Source organism: Aedes albopictus, chromosome 2 (assembly GCF_035046485.1).
Source record: "Aedes albopictus strain Foshan chromosome 2, AalbF5, whole genome shotgun sequence".
Lineage (NCBI taxonomy): Eukaryota > Metazoa > Arthropoda > Insecta > Diptera > Culicidae > Aedes > Aedes albopictus.
The window spans coordinates 427,343,790-427,367,453 of NC_085137.1; the positions used below are offsets into that span (position 1 = coordinate 427,343,790).

General features: G+C 38.6%; 1 protein-coding gene across 7 annotated transcripts in view; it reads right to left on the reverse strand.

Annotated features, from left to right (window-relative positions):
* Positions 1-23,664, reverse strand: part of LOC109426592 (2-oxoglutarate dehydrogenase complex component E1) — an 89,104-nt gene that overhangs the window by 47,900 nt on the left and 17,540 nt on the right. For all 7 annotated transcript variants that reach the window (XM_062853593.1, XM_062853598.1, XM_062853595.1 and 4 more), the window contains exons 2-3: positions 6,991-7,225; positions 6,775-6,915 (exon numbers count right to left, since the gene is read on the reverse strand). In XM_062853593.1, coding sequence (XP_062709577.1) covers positions 6,775-6,915; positions 6,991-7,083 — 234 coding nt within the window. In that variant the 5' untranslated portion in view covers positions 7,084-7,225. The remainder of the gene's footprint in view (positions 1-6,774; positions 6,916-6,990; positions 7,226-23,664) is intronic.

Below are 23,664 nucleotides of genomic sequence, written 5' to 3' on the forward strand. Positions count from 1 at the left end.
TGACTCACCAAATTCTGCAGGTCACACACCCTTCAGTTCATCCTACCTTCCGGAACTCCCAAGAAGTATGGTTAGATTAGGGAAAAAAAACACACTCACTCAACTGTTTGCACTAAAATTTTAAATGAAAATTATCCACAATTTCACATATACTTCTTTTCCAATGCCCCCGCTTGCCCACATTTAATTACACTAGGTTTACTAATTATTTAATCCGGCAGGATCGCCAAATGTGCGCTTTAGATTCGTTGCAAGCAAGCGGGAGCTGTTGGAATGCTTCGTATCTTTTGCACTTCGACGTTGTTGTGACGGAGACGACGACGCGGGTGGCTGAAGTGCCATGCCTACTTTGATTGCTTGATGCGTTGTGGGTCGTTGCTGACCGACCGGTATTAGGGGTAGGCGGGGCATAATGAGCAGGTGGGGCATAATGAGCACCTTGTATTTTCACTGTAAATCTTCAAATTAACAAAACAAATTGCTTGATTGTAGCCTAATCATGTAAAATCCAATGAGTTGATGACAAAACATTAGTCAAAAAATCCGTTTACCTTGAAAAATTAATCAAAATGCGTAAAGTGGTCATGTACTGGGAAAATATTATAAGAATCAGGAGACCTAAAATAAGGTTTTGGGAATCGAAATCACAACTAAGTGGGCATCTATCGATTTTCTTGATATTCCCTAGACCAATGAAATGTATTTGTAACACTTTTCAACTATTTGTATAATTATTTTGTTGAAAAAATATGCTTCAAAGAATTGGTAGTAGGGTGGGGCAAAATGAGCAAATGGTAAAAAAATAAAGAAAATGGTAAACATGTTCAACAAACAAATTTTAGTTTTGGTTTTCTCTGTTTTGATGCATATAGTAAGGTTTTGTCTGTAACTTTCAATTTATTAGCTTGAAAATTTCAGTATATGTATATTATCACCGTTTAAAAATTCCTCAATAGAAGACTTCTTAGAACCCCACAGTTCCTTACTAATTAAACCCCGTAATCCCTTCAAATTCTCATTGATTGTTGCCGGTATGCTTTATCATTGACAAGAATAGACAATTAGCATTTGATTGTGTACAAAACTGGCATTGATCATTCTGCCCCACCTAGGGTGCTCATTATGCCCCACCCCCAAAACGCAACTTGCGATTTTATACGTTTTTAAAAACATAAAATTTTACAACATTTTAAACTTTATTCGGAATTTCAACGATTAGCTTTTGTCAGTTAAGGTTCAAATGAGGATTGAACGTTAAAATTACACATTGGATGCACATAATTTACTGGATTTGATGGCAAAATGCTTAAGCTGCTCATTATGCCCCGCCTACCCCTATAACATTAAATCTACTGTCACACAACTATTTTTCCCGGTTTCTTTTCGGGATATCTCCCGAATCCTTTCTCCAGTATTTTTTTAGGGGTTTTCAGAGTTTCGTTCCGAGATTTTTCCTGACGTTCTTCCAAGGATTCCTCTCGGATTTTCTCTCGGCATTCCCCCAATGATTCTTGCCGGGATTTTTCCATGCATTCCGCCCGAAATTGTGACTCCCGGGATTTTTTCGGAGTCTTTGCGTGTCGCTCACGCTAGCCTACTACGAGACAGCACAACTAATTCGAAAGAGGCGAGTACGTACAATGGGTTATGTGTTACACAATAATTTTGCCGTGCCAGAGTTTGGAATTTTATCGCGAGTTACTGAGTGGCAGGGGCCTACATCGTCGACACCAAAACATGACGCCGATGACGAGAACATTCACAACCACATCCATGCGCATCGTTTCGTTCATCCTTCTTGGGCAGAGTTCGGGAGACAAAAGAACTCAAGCACACGGCACAGTGTTTGAAAGCCGATATGATAAATGAACCACTCGGCAGTTTGTCTTCCCTTCTGTTGCCTCTGTTTCAATTACCAGGCGCGCTTTTGTTCTTTTGTCGAGTTGCATGGTTCACGAAGGACTATAAAGCAGATACTCCGATACTCGCTCAGGTATACAAAAGCTGCGACGATAAGTGGGCATCGCCAACCCGGACAGACATGTGATACGAGTGTGATACACGTGAAACGGTACGCAGTGTCAAGAAAATGCTAACAAGACTGACTTGAACGGAGATAATAATCAGTGTTGCACTCATTTCAAGCGCAATTGTACAGTGATTCCTGTATCACATGTGTGTCAAGTATAATACTTTCTGATGCTCTCTTATCGTTGTCTTGAAACGACTGTGAATATACGTTATTTTTATCATTATTTAACGCATTTTCGCTCTAAAAAGCATACCATTTAATTTAATTGTATTTATGATATTGCACGTTGTGTTGCCTTAAAAATCAAGAGTTATGACAGTATTCTGACATAAAATATTGCTGCCGAATGCTTCGCTTTCATTGACGTCGCCGAGCACCATCTCTCTTCATTGCGCTCTCGTATCGAGTCGGGCAAGAGAATGAGTAGCATTGCGGGAAGCGTTCCCGAGCACGTCGCTTCACCTTTTGTTACATTCGTCGAGTGCAACGTAAGTTGAGTATAGACCACCCAGCAACTCGCGATAAAATTCCAAACACTGGTGGCCCTGTAAACCCCCTTCAACCCCTACGACCCAATAGAATCTCCTTGGAGCCATATTTATCTTTTATCGCTCTTGAAACCTCCTGGAACGTCAATGAAACCCCTTGGAAATTGCCCTAAATCGCCTCTCAAAATGTTTTGATATCCTTTGAAACGCTCTTGAAACTCCCTGAGGCGCCAAAACGCTCCTAAACCTCCTTGATAACTACTCTGCCGTGTGCGGCATAGTTGTCCCATGTTCTATGGGAATCCCTATTAACATGGGACAACTATGCTGCACACGGCAGTACTGGAAGCCCTAAGACACCCTTGAAATCCCTCCGAATACACCCTTGAAACTCTCTGGAACCCACTGGAATGATTCTAGAATCGCCTGAAACTTATTGAAACCCCCCTGAAAGTATTTTCGACACAGAAACATCCCCAAACCCCAAAACTCCCCGACAGGACACATCCAGAAATTGCTTCTGGGACTCCTCCAGGGATTTTCAACTTAAATTTATTTCATTATTCCTCCAGAGATCGTCTAGAAATACGATGACCTTCGTAACAAAATCGGCATCAACAGTAACATTCAAATCACACGTAGCAATTCAAAATCTGAGGAAACCAAACTGTTAATGTTTTTAAGGAAAAGTAGTTTATTTGAACTATTGTAATAGTTGTAATATTTATTTACTAAGAGGCGAATGAACCCTTCTTGTTTAAAATCTCTATAAGGGCGACACAAATTTCGATTTTCTCTTATGTCACCCTCCCCCCTCCTCTCGGAAAATTTTGGTCGGGATTCGACATTTTGAGGGGGGACACAAATAAATTATGCAAGAAATTAAAAAAAAAATAAAGTGAAATACCGACTATACCGAGAAAATTTTTCAACAAACCCGATAAGTTTTATGATTTTGCCTAATTGTTTGGGTAATTTTTCATCAAATACATTTATTATTTATCATCCAACCCCCCCCCCCCCCTCCTTGACGAGTCAACGAGCAAAGTGACAAAAGAAGAAAATGATATTTGTTCCGGCCTAATAAACGCAAAAAAAATATTATTAGGCGTCTAGGCGATTTGTAGACAAGATTTAGGATAAATACTCTAAGGTTTCATCAACTAACATGTCTCCACAATCAATTGAAAAGCCCAAGCACTGATTATACCAGTGCACACTGGGCCAGGAACAGAGATTAGCAAGACAAAACCTCTAGCACATTGGGGTTACGTCCTATCAAGCTGGTGTCTTCGGCAAAGTTGTTGCGTTTTATCTGCGCCTCAAATTGCGCTTGGAATATAGTTCGCAAACCGCCGCATAGGCGGCGCTGCGGTGCTAACTTTTTTATTTCACATCCTAGAGCTGTGGTGTCTTCGGCAAAGTTGTAGAACAGGTAAAAATATGAAAAGTTGTCGAAGACATCAAAACTGTAGCTCTTAAAATAACAAAGTTACATTGAACTTTATGAACGAACAACTTAAATTTTCTGGTTTTATGTCATTCTCTTGTTTTTCAGCCTACATGTTGCCATGGCAACAGAAAACAATAATCGCAGTAGTCGAACAAGATCGTACGTTTGAAACTGTATTTCACTCTTGCAACAATCATGCGTTTTGAGGTATAATACATACATATGTCTAGGTATTAGTAGTAGAAATTCCTGTTTTAGTGTATAAATATGAGTGATATAGCGTAATCTGCACCTTCATGATTTTGCCTGAATGAAACACATGTAGGTGAGTAAATTCACTTCTTGAATCTTTTTAAACATTCGGGACTGCTACAAGACGCTGCCACTCACTTTACGTCCATCGCAAACTCCAGATTGTCGTGCATCCAAATAAGTTTATTTTCAGTATTTTATAAGTTTAAAAAGGAGCCTAATTTGAGCCCAAACGAATTAAAAAAATAAAATGAATCGGATATAAGGTAGCTGAGATATTGTGGTTGGCGTAAAGTGGTTGACAGCGTCTTATATGAGTCTCAACTTTACCTTTGTTTTATCTGTTTTCACGTCAAATCTGAAACAATATCAACTGCAACAGAAAATCTAAAAGATTTGTCAGATAAAAGTTTCCGAATTATCAATTTTACAGTTTTGTGCGATTTCAAAATAGCAGAATGGCTAAAGGTAGATTTTTTTTATCTCACTAATAGAGTATTCGTACCCTTTTTAAGCATATGGCTCCCATTTTCATTTTACGAAGATCACGGGTTTGAGTTTTGTTTCATATTTTTGTATTTTTGTTAGAAGTGAGCACACAAAAAAACAAAAAGAACGGAATCAAACGGTGCCGTGATCGCTTGTTTTCAAATAGGATGAATTTGGGAGCGTGAGATTACTTATGACACTTACACCCTAATTATTATATCAAGCGTAATGCGTTTGCTGAGAAATTTCATGAGCATCTTTTAAAACATTTCACCATCGGGGCAATTGATTTTATTTTCATATAAGATTCCACCTACTTCATCGACAGTTTTATGTTCAATAAAGTCCCGCAATATTCCGCATGCCAATGCTGCTCACTTCAATCATACTTAATATAATAAATATATAAGTGAATTAAAATAATATACCTTTTGTTCGCTATCATGACAATCCACAAAGGCCGTGAATGGATAATTTGTTAACTTTTATCTGATAAATTCTTCAGTTTTGCTGTTGATATTGTTTATGATTTGATGTTCAAATGCATGAAACAAAAGTATAAAAGATACTAGAAGTGAATTCACCTACGAAAAATGCGTTTAATTCGGGCAAAATCAGGAAAGTGCACATCGACAGCTAGCGATATAACATTCATATACATTAAACAGGAATTTCTACTAGTAATACAATACAATATATTATTCCTGAAAACGCATGATTATTGCAAGAGTGAAATACAATTTCAAATGTACGATCTTGTTCGACTACTGCGATTGTTGTTTTCTGTTGCCATGGCAACATGTAGGCTGAAAAACAAGAGAATGACATAAAACCGAAAATTTAAGTCGTTCGTTTATAAAATTCAATGTCACTTTGTTATTTTAAGAGCTACAGTTTTGGTGTCTTCGACAACTTTTCATATTTTTGCTTGTTCTACAACTTTGCCGAAGACGCCAGAGCTCTAGGATGTAAAATAAAAAAGTTAGCACCGCAGTGCCACCTATGCGACAGTTTTACGAACTAAATTCGTAGCGCAATTTAAGGCGCAGATAAAACGCAACAACTTTGCCGAAGACACCAACTTGATAGGACGTAGCCCCAATGTGCTAGAGGTTTTGTCTTGCTAATCTCTGTTCCTGGCCCAGTGTGCAGTGGTGATTCCCTAACCTTAAATCTACCTGTTCAACGAACGTAAATTCTTGAATTTTCTCATCATATTGGCTTGTAATTTGTAGAAAATTTTGAACATAGTCGTTTTCGTCCATTTTCAATTTGATTCTGATCATAAATTCTCCGCAAATGCAAGTTTCAGGGTCGTTGAACAGGTAAAAAGTGAGGTTACGAGACGCCACTGGATTATACATATACATAAAAATGCAGTGGCATACGTGGGACCGCGCATAACTCGCGAACAAAACGTTGGATTAGGGTCGTCTTTGTTTTGTTCTGTTAGTTTTCACCAGGCTTGACAGAAACTCCCTCACGAGAAAATGAGGAAGCGATTTCGGCGATTTTCTGAGGAGTGAAAATAAAACTCAGAAATCACAACGCAAATCCTCAACAGCACCGAGCGCGAGCTTGCCGCGCAGCGAGGAGTTCGTCCAACACTCATAATTGCTTGTTGTGTTTCTCACGTCCACTCACACTCAAAAAGCTCTCGCGAGTTCCACTCCCATACAAAGAAAGACTCTCGAGGCGAAAATCGCACTCAAAAACCCGAAATAATCATCGGCTCTTTTTTCGTTCCCCTCTTCCTCGCACAGTTTTAATGGCCTCTCTGTTTGGGGTTCGTTCGCTCCCTCGCGACGAGGCAAAAACAAAACACCGCTCTAGAGCATGTTGCAAAACTCTTTTGGTTTCGAGGAGGATTATCAAGCCTGGTTTTCATCCAAGGAAGGTTTATGAGGCAAAAAACATGGAGAAATTGAGATTTTTTGAAAACGGATTTATCATGCATTTCGAACGGGGACTCTGACTTGGAACGTCAAAAACGCAGTAGGTAAGACAAAGTTTGCCGGGGACAGCTAGTTTAAGATAAATGAAAAGCAATGTATACATACCGCATGCACTGAAGCTGGATCCCTTAGCCAGGCATTGTACATATCGTCGATGTAGTTGGACGACGAGCCATTGAGGAAAGGTTCGGCGGCCGCAGAGTTGTACAGTTTGACTGAAGAAGCTGCCACCAGTTCACCGGTGAGCTACAAAGAAGAGAGCAAGAGAACTTGCACAGGTAAACGCGTATTGTAAAAGACATTTATAAAATATGTACACACCTTCGACGACGGATTCCGAATCAACCAGGATCCGAAGCTCTGCTGGCCAGCCGGATGGCCCATAAGCTGGAGAGCTGTCCTTGCGCGATGCATTCTGCTTCGGTGGTGCAAAAATCCTAGGCTCGATCAAGAATAGTACGGATAGCCCCCTGTTGCCGAAGATTCAAGTTGTGAATTCGAGTTGTGGGTTCGCTCTCTCTTTGTGTGTGTCCCTCTATCCTTGGCGGCACTTGGTCTGTTATAGAAGCGGAATACCGAAATGTTTACTTTTATTAGGATGTGTCGCAAAATAATGCTAAACAGTTGTTGCGAAGTGGCTACGAAGCACAAGTTCAGCAACGTGCGCAACGTGATTGAAGAAAGCAATAAATCTGCTTGTTTGGTGTGCTTTGTACATACAGCGGAGCGGTATGAACACAAACTAGAAAGATGGTTTCCTAGCGTAGTGATCCACGACGTTTGGTGTAGTTGTTCGATTCATTATCAGCTGTCGCCGGCAGTTGAGACTTTACTAGTAAACATTTGCTGTGTCTGTGCAAGCGGTTTGTTCAGGAACAAAAATTGTTTTGTGAGCGTGGTCAATCCAATCACAATCATATGGATCATTGATTATTCGAATTACCAGAGATAAGGAGGCCAAAGGGCTCGACTGACTGGAACTGATAGTACACGTGCACACCCACTTTTCACTGTGTCTATGTGTAATGTGTATATTATTAACTCAAAGAGATTACAAAACATGTATGGAATTTAATTGAACATTACATATTGCGACATTTGCACCCATTTAGACTCGGCCGAAATTCATTATCATCACAGTCGAATTTCGCACACGACTTCGCAGCGGCTGGCATACACAAGTTCGGTTGAGTTCATGACAGGGCGTCCGATTCACGAGAGATAAACAAAATAAGTTTGATTAGTGTGAAATTTTGCTGGGAAATGATGATTCAGTGGATTCTAAACATTAAAGAGAAACCCAATAATTAGAGGAAGTCACTTGGCGATGATCGACCGTAACACTATATTCTTCAAGGTAGTGATCTTGTGTTGCACAGCAATCAAGCTTAACGTATTCGGAGGCTTAACAATACTAAATATTCAAAAATGTTTGCAATTATCAATCCGTATCGACTTCATCCTCACCACCCAAACATGTTTGTATTTCTAGTACTTTTTATGGCCTTATCAAATAACAAAAACCAAGCGAAAAATGACCTATGATCTACCTATCTCAAAGTAATTGCTAACCGTATGTTTTGCGACTGAGAACCCCTATTATACCAACATCCACTTATTCTCAGGCCTTTTTAAAAACCGGATTTCCAACCATCAATGCAACAGTGACCGTTTTTGAGGCTCGTCAAACACATTTCAACGACGCAATTAATCAATTTCAGTCTCTCGGCCGAATAAATGAACATCGCACCGGGTCTGGTGAGAAAGCAAAAGTTATTTTTGAATGACCTGACGGGACGCGGATCGTACCAGGCCTCCGAATTGAACAGAGGAAAAAAATACACAAGACGTAAAAACACAACACCACACCAGGAATTCGGTCTTACAAACGGGCGCAAAGTTTGACGTCAAACCGCCTCCTATCTACCAAGTGTCCGAAAATATTTACGTCACGCTATATTTACCCGGAGTGTCGTATCTCCCCTGCACCTGTAAAGTCTAAAACAGGTGTGTAGTGAGGTTCTCAGAGGCAAATAGGGTCAGGGAGCCATTAGTGTCTTTAACCATTAATACAAAACGCAATTGCGTGCATTGAAACTAGCTTCGTATTAAACTAAGTTCAATGAAAAACATGCGTAAAAAAGCCAATATTTCGTCCGTGCCCACTCTGATTACGCTCATGGTTCAAAATATCGACCGCCAGAGTCGATTTGACGGTCAAGGCCTACGGTCTGATAGCAAACAAGTGTCAATGGATTTATATTTCAAACCCTAATTTGTTTTATCACTTCCGATATGATACTTGCGTTTACAACGAAAAGCCGCAACAGCTGACCGCAAAGTGAGTAGGAAGAAAAATCACACGGTGTGGTGTTTTACCACCCTCCCTGAAGTTGAATATTTATGAGCGGAAACAAAGTTGCGCGAGAGACTGTTAGCTCGAGGAGAACGCGACTTAGTACCCACCCAGTACTAGCGTCAAACCGTTCAATGCTATACGTAAGTGTGTATTTATAACTGTCGGTAAACCCGCACGTCGATTGTAAGGTAGAAGACTCGCTTTTTTGAGGCGCAAAATTTGTTCACCACAGAAATGTTCTTGAAACGAAATTTTACACCTGCACTAATAGAACTTATAGCAGACTAGTAGAAGTTAGCCGAAAAATGGTACTCTCACCCTAGAACAACTGCTCACAATCGCTAGAGTCTATAGTCCTTGACATTGAAATTTCTTTAATTGCTAGTTAGTTGTTGCTCCGAACAATTTAGCTGGCTTGTTTCCACCAAACTCACTGAATTACACTCCCCGACAATGCACTGTTTACCGTATGCGTGATAATGTTTGCACCATCGTACAAATAAGGTACCCATGTCACCTGTACACACAATGTCTTGGTTTTTATTGCATGCACGTAAGCTCTAACTCATATCTCAGTTGGCTGCGGGTAAAAAAATCCGATTACTTAAGTTTAAAGTTTGCACCATGAAGGGGTAGCAGCGGTAGTCGGGACTTGTCCACGCGCAAATGTTTAAAAAGACATTTCAGGAGTGTTCAGGAGAACCGTAAAACGATCTTAGACCGAAAAAAAAACAAGGGCAACTATTCCCGAAGGTGTCCACTGGTCGTCCAAGGTTAACATGGATTAAGAAAGCTATCGCTGCCACCAAAAATAAGATTTGGGTGAATTATATGCGCTGAATGAGAAAAATGGCAAAGACACGCTAAATCAGCGACTAACTGGCATGGCATATCGAAAAGGAAAATTACGGTGGCCTTTATGATCCTTAGACCAAAGAAAAAAAACTTACATTGTTACCAATGGCATCCAGGAGCTACGAGTAGCGCCATATAAGAAAGTCTTGAATTTGCCCGAACGCAACCTCCGTTTTTTTCGATTTCCGAAAAACTATCGATCCGTACCAAATTCCAGAATCAATAGTTATCATAACTTTTGTTTGTGTGTCAATGTCTACAACATGAGGCAATGTCAAAATAAAAAAATAAATTCAAAAATTGTTAATATTGACTTTGACTCTACCACGGATACTTTTCGACGTTTGCGCGTGGACAAATCACGAGCTAGTTTGCCACTTAGTCATTATGCAAGTGTTAAACTAAGAAAATCAACACTTTTTATGCACAGTCTACTATGATATGAGTTATAGCTTAAATGCCTGCAAATAAAACCAATACATTGTCTTCACAAGTACAACTGGAATTTTATTTAACGATGGTGCAAACATTATCACGCATACGGTAAATTACAAATTCACTGCGTCATGGTAATTGGCGAACAGAGATATCCCGCGGGCCAGAGTCACGTTCCGTTCGAAATATACTGCAACGACGTGGCTCGTACGAAACTGGTCGCCACATGACTGTCGTCGTCGGGTGGCGCAATCCTCCTTTTCGCTGCAAGCTGATGAGATAGGTAGACAGGTAGCGGACAGATTAATCCAATTCACTTGTGCAAACTGCTTGGGCGCTCCATCACACACCGGTTGATAGCAGTTATCAGAAGCGCTTGGTGAAGGCAATCCACTTGTGCTTGGTCACTGTCTAAACCGGGACCTAACTAGTGATTACCTGAAATTGGATCACTGTCGTAGAATGTCGGAACGATCAACCGATCAGCATAGCGTTAATATGAATACTAATCACTGCCGCACATTCTAGAGCTAAACATGCTAGAATTTGTGCTTTCGGTAGTAACGATTAACACACTTACCGAGATCTTATCAACAACAACCCGATTTTGTTTGTCGACCTCTTCCGTTGAAAACGCCGGTTTAATCAAATTTGTTAGTTCAGATTTCACAGACTGATTCATTCACAGAACAGCCCATTGAAGTGTCACCGTAGAATTGAAGTCTATCTCCCACTTCTCTCCCCATCATCGGCCGAACAACAACTCGATACGCGCACGCATTAGCCGGTGACGCATAGCCATCATGTGAGCGCGCGCGCGGATCTCCATTGGGGACTACGAAGGTGATGATTTTGTTTGCGGTTTTCTGTGAGAAAGTGAAGGAGGGAAGATTTTTTGCTTTTTTTTCACTCATACTCCCATAAGAAACCCCGTAGGAAGAAAGAGTGTTTCCCGGCTCATCAACCTTCGTAGTCGCGAATAGACACCACGCGCACGCACCGGCCAGCAGCGGAAACACGATGACGTCAGCTGAACGCCTTCCACGGAATTCCTGACATCACTCGTAAATGGGAGTTCGCGTGATTCGTTCGCGTTTTACCTGGCATCATCGCTCCCGTATTATTTGTCTGTATTTCTTACCCATATCTACATAAAGCCGATGGATGTGTTGATAAATCGAGTATTGAGCTCTCTGAGTACACTCTGCTGATAGTGAGAAGTCGGCATCAAAAGATACAGCAGGGGCCAATACGGTTTATTAGCACCGACCGCGATCGACCCAGCCCCGCAATGGACCGGCGAAGCACGTGATATTACTCGCCGCGCCGCCGCCCGCTGCGGGTATGAAGCGTCGAGAAGCGATGACGGGGTGATAACGAGAATCACATTGAACCGGTATTTAACCAGAAAAGGCCGGTTTTGGATAATGCTAAACCGGTGGCGTTCGTTTGTTTGGGGAATTCATTTGAAGGTCAATTCTGACGAGATATGGTTTTTACTCTTTTTTACAACAACATAAATATTCTGGTAAAAAATATAACATTTAAACTGTTTCACGCTTATAGTGATCAAAAGTCCCATAAATGTAATCAAAGGCTTGAGATGCGCCACAACTCTGCTATCTGTGCAAGTGCATCTTCACACGAGGGGCGTACATCAAAATCAATTATTACCCCCACCGATTGGATTGGTTTATTGGGTGATAACGGAAACAAAATTGCTTAATGACGTCCAACCAGGCCGCCGAACTGTCGTGGAATTCATGGTGCGTCATATATTGCTCAACGTGAATTTTCCCATGATAGCTATCAGACTGTTTAGGTACCACCACTACTACAAAATGTAGGAATATCGACAAAATAGAGTACAGTCCTCTGACCATTGCAAGTTTTGAAATATCCATCATAGCTTTTGAGACACAGACCAATATAGATTTGGCAATACACGCACAACTATTCAGCAAGACCATATATTGAGAATGTCTGGGTTCAATTCCCAGTACCAGGGTGGCCAGCGAACCGGGAAAACCGGGAGAACCGGGAAAAAGCCGGGAATTCGGAATCACCGGGAAAAAACCGGGAAATATTCGGGAATTCAGATTGCCACCGGGAAAATTTTGCATTTCCAGGAATAATTCCATACTGCTCTATTATTTCTAATTATTAATCACTTTTTTATCATCCATGAAAATAATCTGTAATGCCAAGCTTGTTGCTGGTTTAAAAAAAGTTGCAATATTTCGATATATTTTATTGAAAATACGACTTGGGTTATATTTAGATGTTGAGAATTTTAAAATCATAATATCGGTTGCTGAAGTCGATCTGTTAAGTCATTTTAAAAGTTATAACTGTTTTTATTCTTAGTTTTCAGCAAATCAAGAAGAAACAATAATTTATAATTCCTGCGTAATAATGTAAAGAGTTTCAGTAAACTTTAGTAAAGGGCAATCTTCCTCTGAATTAGTCTTGTATCGATGTCACCAAAATACAATAATGCTACAAAAACTAACAAGGGCACTCACATGTTTCTTTTCACTTGTCTACATCAAATTGAAATTGTGGGAAATGTATTTTAACAACAGCAACAAGGAATTGATGAAAGACAGACTAAATGGAGTAAATAGGACGTTGTCGTTGGCTAAATTTTAACAACAGTTATGTACAACTAAACTGAAAACTAGAATCAGTATTTTTACTTGGCCAAACGTAATTCTAAGCAGTTTTTTTTGGCAAGTGTTACTAAAACAAATAATGTTATTATATGGAACATGAGAGACGAACACAAAACAATAAAGCCTATAGGCTTTCTGAAAAAAAAAATGTAAAATTGTTAAAAGGAATTAACGATTGCTCAAAGGAATTCAGCAATAAGGCCAGTTTCGTGTTCAAAAGGAATCGCTCAAGAAAGTTTTAGACCAATTCCTGGAATAAAAATTCCACAGTGACAGCCATTTGAATTGTCATTCCTTCGCAACTGCGTACTGCGAAGAAAAACGGTTTCTTGGGCGATTCATGCAAGAATTTCTGTAATATAATTGCTTTCCATCAAAAGTTTGAATATTTTTCAAAGAAGCCTGTGTGCCAAAAATGGCTGAATCTGAACATGTTGTTTAAATTAAGTTGATATGAAACATCTTCAAAATTTTAACACAAGTATCAGGCATACTGTATCAATTCTAGTGGAAATGATGTTTTGACGTTCAAACTAAAAATGAGAAGAAATGTGAAAGTACTTTACAGTTGTAAAAATCGATCAAAAAAAAAAAAAAAAGTTGTAAAAATGTACATATACAGTTTCTACAGAAACCTGTTTCATTGGCATTGCAAAAAAATGTCATCAGGAATTAAAATTCTTAAGAGAATATTTCTGAATTTTACCCAAAAGAATCTCTTGAAGTTCACCCAGGAGTTTAATTGAAAATTCAAACATATGTTAGTTCTGAAATTTATTTTGGAACAGCTCCTGAACCGATTGGGATTATTTTATTCAACACAAGTAAACAAACAAGTAAAACCGGGAAAAAATTGAAAATTTCGGGAAAAAACCGGGAAATCAAAATCTGAAATTCACTGGCCACCCTGCTACGTACGTTACGATCTTTTTATAATTGAAATTTCTTCGATTTTGTGGGCATAGAATAACTTGGTGTTTGCTCACTTCACGAGTCACGATAAAAACGGTTGAAATGAAACAATAGTCAATATACAAATAAAGCTCTCAGTTTATACAGAAAGGCAATGTAAGATGTCGTAATGTAAGATTAACGAGAGCGATAATCTCATCATTCTGTGCGAGTCCATCCACGGAGCGATGAACGCAGGGTATCTACTCATAGGACAAAATGAAATGGAGAATTTCGAAAGTTTAATTCGAAAGTTAGCCCAAATTCTTCCAAGAACTTTTTTGTTTGCAAAAATCCTTCAAAAATCGATTACATATTTTTTCCAAAGTTTTTTTTTTTTGGTCAATGGCAAGAAATTGGTTTGACGTTTTCACTCAAAATTTCTTTCAAAAAGAAATGACATCCAAACACACTAAAAAAAATCGAAAAAAGGGAAAAATATTCAGGATTCCCATCAATAATTTCACAGACCATACGGCCGTATGGCCGTTAAATTCCTCACGCAGTTTTGAAGCTGCACTTCGATGTCTATTTTCTGTGCTGATGGCTTTGTAATGTTCTCCCTGGAAATTCTCCAAATTCCTCTTTGGATTTCTACCACAATTCCTTCTTTAAATTCTTTCGTAGTTTCTCACAGAATTCTTCCTACGAGCACATCGATGGATTTAATAAATATGTTTCTCCTTGAGGTTTGCCGAAATTTTCCTGGCTTTTTCTAATTCTCACAAGCAACCATCTAAAGGGCTTCATGAATTTGCTCTTTTAAATAGCTCTTTCCGAAATTTGTTCTTTGTTTTTTAGGGATTTCTATCAGAGTTCCTCCCGGGATTTCTTCCAGAGGTTTTCCCGATATACTTCCAGAGTTTCTCGATAGATTTCTCCTGGAGATCTGTCCAAAACTTATCCAAAGTTCTCAGGAATTTCGCCTAGTGGCTTTTCGGGATTGCTTTCTAACAGTTCCTCTAGGGATTTTTCCGAGATTTTTAAAGGAATTCTTAAAGGTATATCTTCCAGAGGGTCCGATATTTCTTCTGGATTTCCTCACGGGGCTTCACTCGTTCGTTCCTTCCGGCATTTCTCTCAGAGGTTTCAGAGTTCCTCCTTGAATTTCCTTAATATTTCTTCCCGGGTTTATTCCCAGAACTAGCTCCCGATATGTTCTAATTTTTCTCAAGATTTCTCCCGAAGTTCCTCACGAGATTTCAAGAATATTTTTTACCTGTACACCTTCCGATATTTTCTGGGAATTTCTTAAAAGGATTATCGTGAGTTATCTCAGGTGACATTTCGAGAGAAACTCATTGAAAATTCCAAAACTAGGTTCAAGAATCTCGGGATAATTTCCACACAGTTAAAAAATGTTACATCATACCACCTGAGGAATTCCACGGAGTCATGTCAGTCGATCCTGAGCGACCATTTCAAAAATATCTGAAACTTTGCACAGTTTTTCAATTTCATCTAAATCGCCATTTTTCGATATCAAACCTTCATATTCACTCACGACTAACTTTTCAAAAGGGTGTATGCGAAAATAGTTCAAAAATATTCTAAAAGCTGTACAGCAAAAACGGATTGTTCGATTGTTATGAATTTTTCAGCAAAGTTAGATAACTAAATGATGATTCCTTAGAAAATATACACTGTAAAAAATTTCTTTTTTTACTATAAAAAAATATGATCTTTGTCACAAAAACTCAAATATCTCAGAACCCTATCTTTTTACCAACGTCAATTTTTTAGGGAAAATGGCCCATTATATCAGCTATCTACCATAAAATTTTGGTGATGGTAAACTGATAAACAAAAAAGTTATGACATTTCAAACATTTCACAATTTTTACATTTAGTAACAAAAAAAATTTTTTTCTGTGTAAATTATTTCGAGAACTATATTTTGATGCTGATTTTATTGTAAAGGCTACCGGATGAATTAAACAAGTAGTTTTCATGATATTTTTGTTTGATTATTTATAATTACTATAGTATATATTTGAACCTTAGAGGCGATCCAGTGTTGTGATCAAAAATATTGAGATTGTCATACTTTTTATTGTACGTGACTGGTGAAAAAATCCCTTGATAGTGTTGAAAAGCTGTTGATCATAAGAAAAATGGAATTAAACTTATTTTGAAGACGAAAGCTGCATAATAAAAGTTTTATATATACGCGTATACGTCTAGTTGATCTGCAAAAAAATACCTCTTAGAGAACAGACTTTATGATCGGAAAAATGCGAGTAACTTCAACAACAACAAATGCATGAGAGGTACATACCACAGACAAACAGACGAAACGCCTAGAACAATTTTCGTGAAAATCCATCGCCCAGTTCACACTACCACCACCTGGTGGAAATGTTTCACGAAACACTGCGTTGTGCAATATCGTCATCAGAAGGCGCTAGTGTGAAACGTCAAACGCAAAGAAAAACGATGGGCACTCTTCTGGTTATGAAAGCCACAACCAAGATTCAAAATGATCGTTAAAGGCGTGGTCAATGAAAATGTGTTTGTTTGTCTGTATACATACCATGAAAATGCTCACGAAAAAGCAAAAAAATACTACCGCTATGGATATTAAAAATTTTATAGTAAATTTTTTCTTCGTCCAAGCAAACAACACCAAACTAGTCAGTTAAAACTAATAAGTGATTTTGTTTATTATAATCTAACGAACAACATGAACAGTCGCTTTCTCAAAGGTCTTCAACTCAACGCTCTCTTGTAGACCGTTTGTGAAAAAAAAATGTTCAAAAGAGTTACGAAATCTCATAGATAAACTGAAAGAGACTGGTTATGCCCAAATTGAATACAAATTTACGCATTTGCACGTCCTGCCGTCTAGACTTTGACAAACGAGCCATCTGTATATCATCGGTAAAGCAGGGCGCAGGAAGTTCGAAAACGACAACAACTGAGAAATTGCCAGAAGTGCTAAGTGCAGAGAGTCATGCCACCGTACCATCAGCGACATCTGTTTAAACAATTTAATCACCCCTTTTTTCAAAAATGCTTTGAAATATACTTCAACATTTATACCCATTTCAATATTTTTAACGTTGCAAAACACGCTTTCAACATTCATCTTGAAGAAGAGGGAAAACACTTGTCCTCAAATGTAACAGCAAATTAATCAATAAACGACTAATGCGCGGAGGGCGTGATAAAATCGGAACAGTACTGTACATATAATATACATAATACATAATACATAATAAAAACAGATTGTTTTACTCACGCAAGGCCATTAACAATAAAATCAGCATCAAACTGCGCTTTCCGGCCGAAATAATTTACACTAAAAAAAAATTATTACTAAATGTGAAAATTGTGGAATGTTTGAATTGTCATAACTTTTTTGTTTATTAGTTTATCATCACCAAATTTTTATGGTAGATTGCTAATACAATGGACCGTTTTCCCTAAAAAATTACATTGGTAAAAAGATAGGGTTTTGAGATATTTGAGTTTTTGTGACAAAAATGATATTTTTTAATGTTAAAAAAAGATTTTTTTTTCACAGTGTACATTTTCTTAGGAATCACCATTTAGTTATCTAACTTTGCTGAACAATAAAATCTGCATCTAACTGCGATTTCTGATCGAAATAATTTACACAGAAAAAAATATTTATCAAATGTGAAAATTGTGAAATGTTTGAAATGTTATAACTTTTTTGTTTATTAGTTTACCATCATCAAATTTTTATGGTAGATTGCTAATACAATGGACCGTCTTCCCTAAAAAAATTACGTTGGTAAAAAGATAGGGTTTTGAGATATTTGAGTTTTTGTGACAAAAATGATATTTTTTAATGTTAAAAAAGATGTTTTTTCACAGTGTATATTTTCTTAGGAATCACCATTTAGTTATCTAACTTTGCTGAAAAATTTATAGCAATCGAACGAACCATTTTGGCTGTGCAGATTTTTGAATATTTTTGAACCATTTTCACATACACCCTTTTGAAAAGTTAGTCGTGATTCAAAATAAAAATTTGATATCGGAAAATGACGATTTAGATGGAACTTAAAAACTGTGCAAAGTTTCAGTTCAATAGAAAATCATGAATTAAAAAATTTCCTTAATTTTGATGCTGTTGCTTGGAATCGCTCCCTGTAACAATAGGACCCCGTCATATCACACACATTTTTCCATCACCTTTTAAATTTACATCTTGCCCTCAGTATGAAGCTTGCGTTCAACATTCCATACAAAAAAAATATCTGATGTAAAATTCAGTGAAATGGAATAAGTGTCTAATTTGTTTACGTCGGGTGTAATTTTCAGTAATTTTAGCTGTGCGTGCAGTAGGGATTCCGGGAAGCACTCTGGGAATAATGCCGAGAAAATCCGTAAAAAAATCAGGTGAATCATTGTAAGGAATTTATAGTAAACAACACTAACTACCGTCTACCCCCGTTGGTTTGAACGACACCTCATGCAAACCATTGCGTTCCGTTTCACCCCGTCCCATGAGCAGAATGACGTTTGAACCATTTTTAATTTGAACGATATGCAGATAAGCGGAGGTCAAATTAAAAAATGTCCAGATTAGATGCGGTTAAACCAACAAGGGTAGACGGTACATGAAACACCATGGAAAATCTATGAAAGAATAAAATACGGGTATAGCTATATGAGAAATATCGGCAATAGCTCCCTGACGGTACTCCGGAAGAAATCTTAGGAGAAAGTCCATGGTAAATTCAGAAAAAATCTGAAAGACATCCTAGGACTAGAACCAACACCGGAAAGAATCTTATGAGAAAAGTCCCGGGAGAAGCTCCGAACCTTTAGGAAATATCCCAGCTGAAACTCCTGTAGAAATCCAAGGAGAAACTCTGGAAGCTCGTGGAAATTTCTTGAAGAAATTACAGGAGAAACTTCGGAAGAAATCCCGAGAGAAGCTCCCGCAGATTCATGAAAAACTTCATTAAAATCCTGGGTGGAGCTCCAGCAAAAATCCCAGGAATAACTCCCAGTAACAACTCTAGAAGAAATCCCGGAAAGATCACCTAAAGAAATCCCAAGACGAACACCGGAAGAAATCCCGGAAAATAATCATGAAAAGTTCCGATATAAACTCTACAATAAATCCCACGGCAAAATCTGCGATAAATCCAGAGAGAAACTCAGGATAAATCCTGGTTGAAATCCCACAAAAATGTCTTTGTGCGAGACGCAAGAGGAACTCCGTGAAAATCAAACGAGAGACTGTGGCAGCAATATCGGGAAAACCTCTGGACGCAATTCTGGCGAGAAATTCTATCGGATACTCGTGAAAAACTCTAGGAAAAATCGACTAGCATTCAGGAATCCTGGAAAATTTTCAAGAAGGAATTATCCGGGAGGAATTCCAAAAGGAATTCAAAAAGGTACCCATAAAATGGAATGAAAAAAAATCGAAAGATGTTTTGTGAGAAATTCTAGGAGGCATTCCAAGAGGTATATCTAGTTCCAGAAATAGTGTAGTGGAGTTTAAAAACACTGCATTAAAAAAAATCTTACTTACAGTCATTGCACAATTATGGGTCACACACAATTATTAGTCACTCTCCACTTTAATAGATAAATACTAATTAATTGCAAGCTTTTGTAAGCTATTATTATTTTTCGCACATAAGTTGATTTGTTTTGTGTCACTATACGTATCGCACACAGGCTTATACGTCAAAACATACATATTTTCAATACAGGGTGTCTATTCATAACTCAAAATAAAATTCCCTGAGTTTTCCAGGTTTTTCCAGATGAAATTTTGAAAGTTTATAATTAAAAAAAATAACCCAAATTTTCTAAAAATTATAAAGGGTGACTTAAGGTATCATCGGCAGGTTTGTTCTCTTCGTCATGAGGGATTTATGCCGGCCAAATTGCCTGAAACTTGATCATATTCAGCTTGATTGGGAAGGATTTGATGCCAACTCTGAGTTCAATAGGTTAAAAAAAACATGACGAAGAGAACAAAACTGCCGAAAATGCGTAAGTTCCCCTACTCTTCAAAAATTCTTTCAAGATTTCTGAGCAATTTCTTCTAAAGTTTCTTCCTGGTTTTCCGCAGGATTCTTTCACACGAGGTATCTGTTTGAGTACGTCCCGATATTTCTTGCAAAGGTTTTCCGATATACTTCTAGAGATTCTCTCTGGATTCCTGAAGATCCATCCAAAACTATTCAAAGTTTCTTCAAGAATGTCATTGAGCCTCGTAGCCATGCGGTTAGAGTTCGGGTGGATGAGGGTTCGATTCCCGCTCCGAGCGATGAAATTTTTCACGAGAATAGCTTCTTATCCGTAGCCACTCCGTGTTAAGTTTCGTTCAATCGATACAGCCGCCGGCTGAAGCCAGTGTCCATGTCTTTTTTAGTGGTTTTCCGGGACAGCTAGGTATCCATAAACTATTGGATTTTTACCGATAGTTTTCCGATATTCCTCTTGTTTTCCTCGCGGAACTTCGTCCGCAGCTGCTTTCAGGATTCCGTGAGGTTTTCAAAATTCCTCCTTCTCGATATTTCTTCTCGGGATTACTACTACCTAGAACTTTTTTCGAGATGTCGCATTTTTTTCTCTGGTTTTTCCTGAAGTTCCTGTCGAGATTTCTTCAATAACACTTTGCGGAGTTCCTCGCAAGATTTTATTTGAATTCCTTCGAATATTTCTCCATGAATTTCCTATAAGTTATTTCGTCAGTTATCTCAGGAGACATTCTGAGGAAAACCCGTAGAAGAATCCCTGCAATTACTTTGGGAGAAATCCCTAAAGGAGTATCCAGAATCTCGGGACAATTTCTGGTAAAGATTTCGGGAAGAATTTTGGGAATAATGCACAGAATATCTGTAAAAACTCTCAGGTGGATCACTGCAAGAAATCCGGTACAACTACAAGAAACAGCCTGGCTCTGAGAGAATGCAAGAGAAGAATCCAATGAGAAATATCAACAATAACTCCTGTGGAAATCCCAGAAGGCACCCTGGAAAAAATCTTAAGATAAAACCCAGGGTAAATTAAGAAAAACTCTGAGAGACATCTCATGACCACCATCGGAAGGAATCTTCTGAGAGAAGTTCCAGGAGATACTCCGAGAAAAATCTCAAGTAAAACTTCAAAATAAACCTCGCGAAAACTTTTAACAAATTCTTGTAGAAGACCAGGAAGAACATCTCGAAGAAAGCCCAAATCAATGGTTTGAAGATATCAGAGGAAAAAATGAAAGAAATCTCTTGAGGAACACTTGCAGTAAATTCGTGAAAACTCCTTCAGAAACCCTTGGAGGAGCTTAAGTAGAAACCCCAGGAATAACTCCTTTAGCAACTCTGAAAGACATTCTGTGAAGATCTTCTGGGGAAGTCCCAAGAGCAACACCGGAAGGAATCGGGTAAAATTCCGCGAGGAGTGCCGAAAGAAATTCCACGATTTATCCCGACAGATATTCTTATAGAGTATTTGGGATAAATTTTGGTAGAAATCCTACGAAGATTTCTTCGAGCAAAACACTGGAGGAACTCTGGGAAGAAATAGCATCCCCGTGAAAAACTCCAGGAGAAATCGGTTGGAAATCAGGAATCCTGGATCCAGGAATCCGGAAGAATGTATATCTTTTCGGAAAAAAATTAAAAAGGAATACCAAGAAAAATAGCGTCAAAAATGCGGAAGGAATTTTATAAGAAATCCTGGGAGACATTCCAGGAGGTATTTTTAAAGAAGTTCCAGAAAGAAATTCTGACGGAATTTCTGGAAAAAATCCTTGTAGCGAAATTTCTGTATGGATTTTTACTACCAGGTTCATACGACCCAATGTTTTTTTTTTTTATCGGAGTCAAATTTCCCTGAGTACTCAAGAAATTCCCTGAGTATTCCAGGTTTTTCCCTGATAAATAAAATTCCCTGAGGATTCCCGGTTTTCCAGGTTTTTCCAGGTAGTAGACACCCTGCAATATTTTTTTGTTCGACGCAAAACTAGCTGTCAAAGTAACGCTTCGATTGTGAATATCAGACAGTGCGTGCGCTGCTTTCGTAAGCTCTGTAAAAGCGAGATTTAGTGATTTTCAAGTGCGAAATGGTGTCGTCACCAGAACAAAGGTATAATTCACGTTCTAAATGTAAAAATTCATGTGACTGGAGCTAATTGAAGCTTATTTCAGGCAAAATTTAAGTGACTCATTATTGTGCCAAGGAACACCGAAAATCACACAATTATGGGTCATCTTTTGTGAAGCATAATATTGAGAGTTCTGCGTACATGGGCATTGCATACTTTTAGGCGTTTATCGGTGGTTGTGTTAGAGAATTTGTCCCAATTTTGAAAAATTGAATACAAATCGCGAAAACACGCTTCGTTAAGAGGTTTGAGACCAGTTTTGGATTCTACTATAGTTGATCTATCGAGAATAAGTGATCATTCAATGAAAAAATAGACAAAACATTGAGCCGATTCCTCTTGAGTGACCCATAATAGGCAACAAATTGACCCATAATTGTTACACAGCCAATTTTGACCCATTATTGTGGTTTTCATTATTCACCAACATTTTAGTGATTTTCACCGCCTAAAGCGAATTTTACAAGCAGATTTTTATTCAAAACAATAAAAAGGGGTTTCAATGAAGAGAATATAAAATAAAAATAATGAAAGTGTTATTTTTGTATGAAAAACGATTCATAATATGGAATGGTTGTTCCTTGAGTGACCCATAATTGTGCAATGAGTGTACAATGTAATAAACTATGTGAACACTAATTCTGTGTAGATCTACAAGTACTAAAGTTCGCTATCTAATGTTTTATTTTTTATCGGTGCAAAATTTTCCTGAGTATTCAATATATTTTTCTGAGTATTCCAGGTTTTTCCCTATTTAATAAAATTACCTGAGGATTCCTGATTTTCTAGCTTTTTCCAGGTAGTGGACACCCTGGGTGAGTACGGCAGCGCGGGGTGTGATAGGCACTGCTAAAAGGAACGGGTGGTTCAACGAGGAGTACCGAAGGGTAAACGGACGAGAAAAATGCTGCCAGAAGCCGGATGCTGATGTCGGGGACCCGGCAGAGCAGGGAACGATAGAGGAAAGCAAGAGTAGCCGAAAAACGCCGCAAAAAGAAAAGAGAGCACATGGGTATGTGATTTCTCAGCAGATGCAAGAGAGTATGGAACGAAACTGTGAATGGCGTGCGTAGAAAGACAGCGCCTTCTCCCGCCATGTGCAACGACCGCGATGGAAACCGCGATGGAAACTTATTGAGATATAAAACAATGGTGGCTACCAGGAGGAGAGAGCACTTCGAGGTCATTGTTGAACGGTGTGAATGGAAGAGCAACAGACTTCGAATCGACGGTGATCGTCAGGCAGCGGAACCTCCAATGCTAGACAAGACAAAAACCGCCATTCTGGGACTGAAAAACAACGAGGTTGCTGGGAAGGACTAACTCCCGGCCAAGCGCGGTAGTGGACAGCTGTATGGCTGTATCATTTCGTACACCATATTATATTGAAGATATGGGAAGAGCAAGAGCTGCTTGCTAGTTGGTTGGATGGTCTCATCTGCCCTCTATTCAAGTCACGGCATCGAATGGAGTACGCGAACCACAGAGGAATAACCTTCTCAATTCAACGTACAAAATTTTGTCCGGAATTCTGTTTAACAGACTGATGTCGATTGAGGAGTCCAGCAGATGTTTAGCTTCCGGCAGATTCTCGATAAATTCAAACTTACACAACAGTA